General features: G+C 66.5%; 1 protein-coding gene across 1 annotated transcript; it reads left to right on the plus strand.

Moving 5' to 3' along the window:
- Positions 1-200: 200 nt before the first annotated feature.
- Positions 201-1115, plus strand: OLIG2 (oligodendrocyte transcription factor 2). Its single transcript, XM_066622009.1, has one exon. It carries the CDS (start codon positions 201-203, stop codon positions 1113-1115), a length of 915 nt encoding a protein of 304 aa, XP_066478106.1.
- The last annotated feature ends 849 nt before the right edge of the window (positions 1116-1964 follow it).

The raw sequence follows: 1964 nt of genomic DNA on the forward strand, positions 1-1964 counted from the left end.
GAAGGCGCGTCCTGGGGAGCAAGACCCGTCGAGAGCGGGGCTTCCTCCTGCAGACTCGTGTTTCGGCTGCACCCCATCACTGTGCCTAGAGCTGGGGGATCTCCGGGTGTTCCTGGGGGAGATTTCCCCCCATCTCGACGGGTCGGGTGGGTCTGGCTGTGCCCCGACTGACGCCCGTGTCCCCCTGCAGGCAGCCCAGCATGGACTCGGACGCCAGCCTGGTGTCCAGCCGCCCTTCGTCGCCGGAGCCCGATGAGCTGTTCGTGCCGGCGCGGAGCAAGAGCGGAGGGGGCGGCGGCGGGGGCGCGGTGTCCAGCTCGACGCCCAGCGAGTCCCCACCGGCGGAGCTGCGGGGCGCGCTGGGCGCGGGCGGGGTGGTGCTGGTGGAGAAGCTGGCCTTCAAGTCGCCCTCGTCGTCCTCCTCCTCCTCGTCCTCCTCCTCCTCGACGGCCTGCAAGAAGGACAAGAAGCAGCTGACGGAGCCGGAGCTGCAGCAGCTGCGCCTGAAGATCAACAGCCGCGAGCGCAAGCGCATGCACGACCTGAACATCGCCATGGACGGCCTGCGGGAGGTGATGCCCTACGCGCACGGGCCGTCGGTGCGCAAGCTCTCCAAGATCGCCACGCTGCTGCTGGCGCGCAACTACATCCTCATGCTCACCAGCTCCCTCGAGGAGATGAAGCGCCTGCTCAGCGAGATCTACGGGGGCCACCACGCCGCCGCCGCCGCCGCCGGCTTCCACCCCGCCGCCTGCCCCGCCGGGCCCGCCGCCCACTCCGCGCCGCTGCCCGCCGCCCACCCCGCCGTCCACCACCCCATCCTGCCGCCCGCCGCCGTCTCCGGCGCCTCCCTGCCCGGCTCCGGGGGGCTCTCCGCCGTGGGCGCCATCCGGCCCGCGCACGGGCTGCTCAAGTCGCCGTCCGCCGCCGCAGCCGCCGCCGCCGCAGCAGCAGCCGCAGCAGCTGCCTCCACCCCGCTGGGCGGCGGCTTCCAGCACTGGGGCGGCATGCCCTGTCCCTGCAGCATGTGCCAGGTGCCCGCGCCCCCCGCGCACCACCACGTCTCCGGCATGGGCACGGCCGGCCTTTCCAGACTCGCCAGCGACGCCAAATGAGACCCAGGACTGAGCCCGGCGCCGCAGGGGGCAGACCTGGACCCCCGAGGACGGGGGCCAGAGAGGGAAACGCCGCCCCGCCCGGACCTACGAAGCTGGATCCCCGCGCTCTAGCACTTCCCCCTCAAGCTACACCCCCCCCAAGCACAGATCCCCCCCCCCACACACACAAGCCTCCCTCCACACGCACAGGGTAGGCTCCACGGACTGACCTCAAGGGACTTCGTGCAGGACTCTGAAGCCCGTCTGAGGAAGAAGAGGGCGAGTGCCCCCCTCTCCCTCCCCTGCTGAACCCCTCTAGTAACTGGGGGGGGGGGCACTTTCGAACTCCGCTGCTGTCTGTCTTCCCTTCGGATCTCACTCCCAGTTGTGTGGCCAGCCTAGGCTGCTGTCTGAGTTTCAGACTTTGACAGAAGGTGCAACTAGGTGAGAGACTCGCCTTCCAAGGAGCCCCAGGGTGTGTGTGTGTGTGTGTGGTTTAAATGTATACTTTCCTTTCTCCCTCCACAGTTCCCCCCCTTTCTACTCCTCTCTTAAATCAGACCCCAATCCACAGCCATTCCCAGTCCTCCCAGACAAATTCTCGAGGAGACTCAGTCCCATTGTCCAAATCATTAAAATTAAGATGTTCTTTTCCACTTTACTGAGGACTGGAAGTACTGAGCGGGCCCGAGGACCGCTGATTTCAGAGGACTTGACTTCCACCGGATCCCAGCTATATTGACTTAGAAGTGGCCCCCTCTTGCTTCCACGATTCCCCAATAGCAGCCCCATCAAGTGGAGCAGGCGGGGGAAATAGACCCGATTTCTTTTCCCAGCAATGGTCACGATCCTGCAGCCAAGGCCATG

Source organism: Tiliqua scincoides, chromosome 3 (assembly GCF_035046505.1).
Source record: "Tiliqua scincoides isolate rTilSci1 chromosome 3, rTilSci1.hap2, whole genome shotgun sequence".
Lineage (NCBI taxonomy): Eukaryota > Metazoa > Chordata > Lepidosauria > Squamata > Scincidae > Tiliqua > Tiliqua scincoides.

Excerpts from the sequence above, each read along its gene's own strand:
- OLIG2 (XM_066622009.1), top strand. The coding sequence starts at position 201 with ATGGACTCGGACGCCAGCCTGGTGTCCAGCCGCCCTTCGTCGCCGGAG.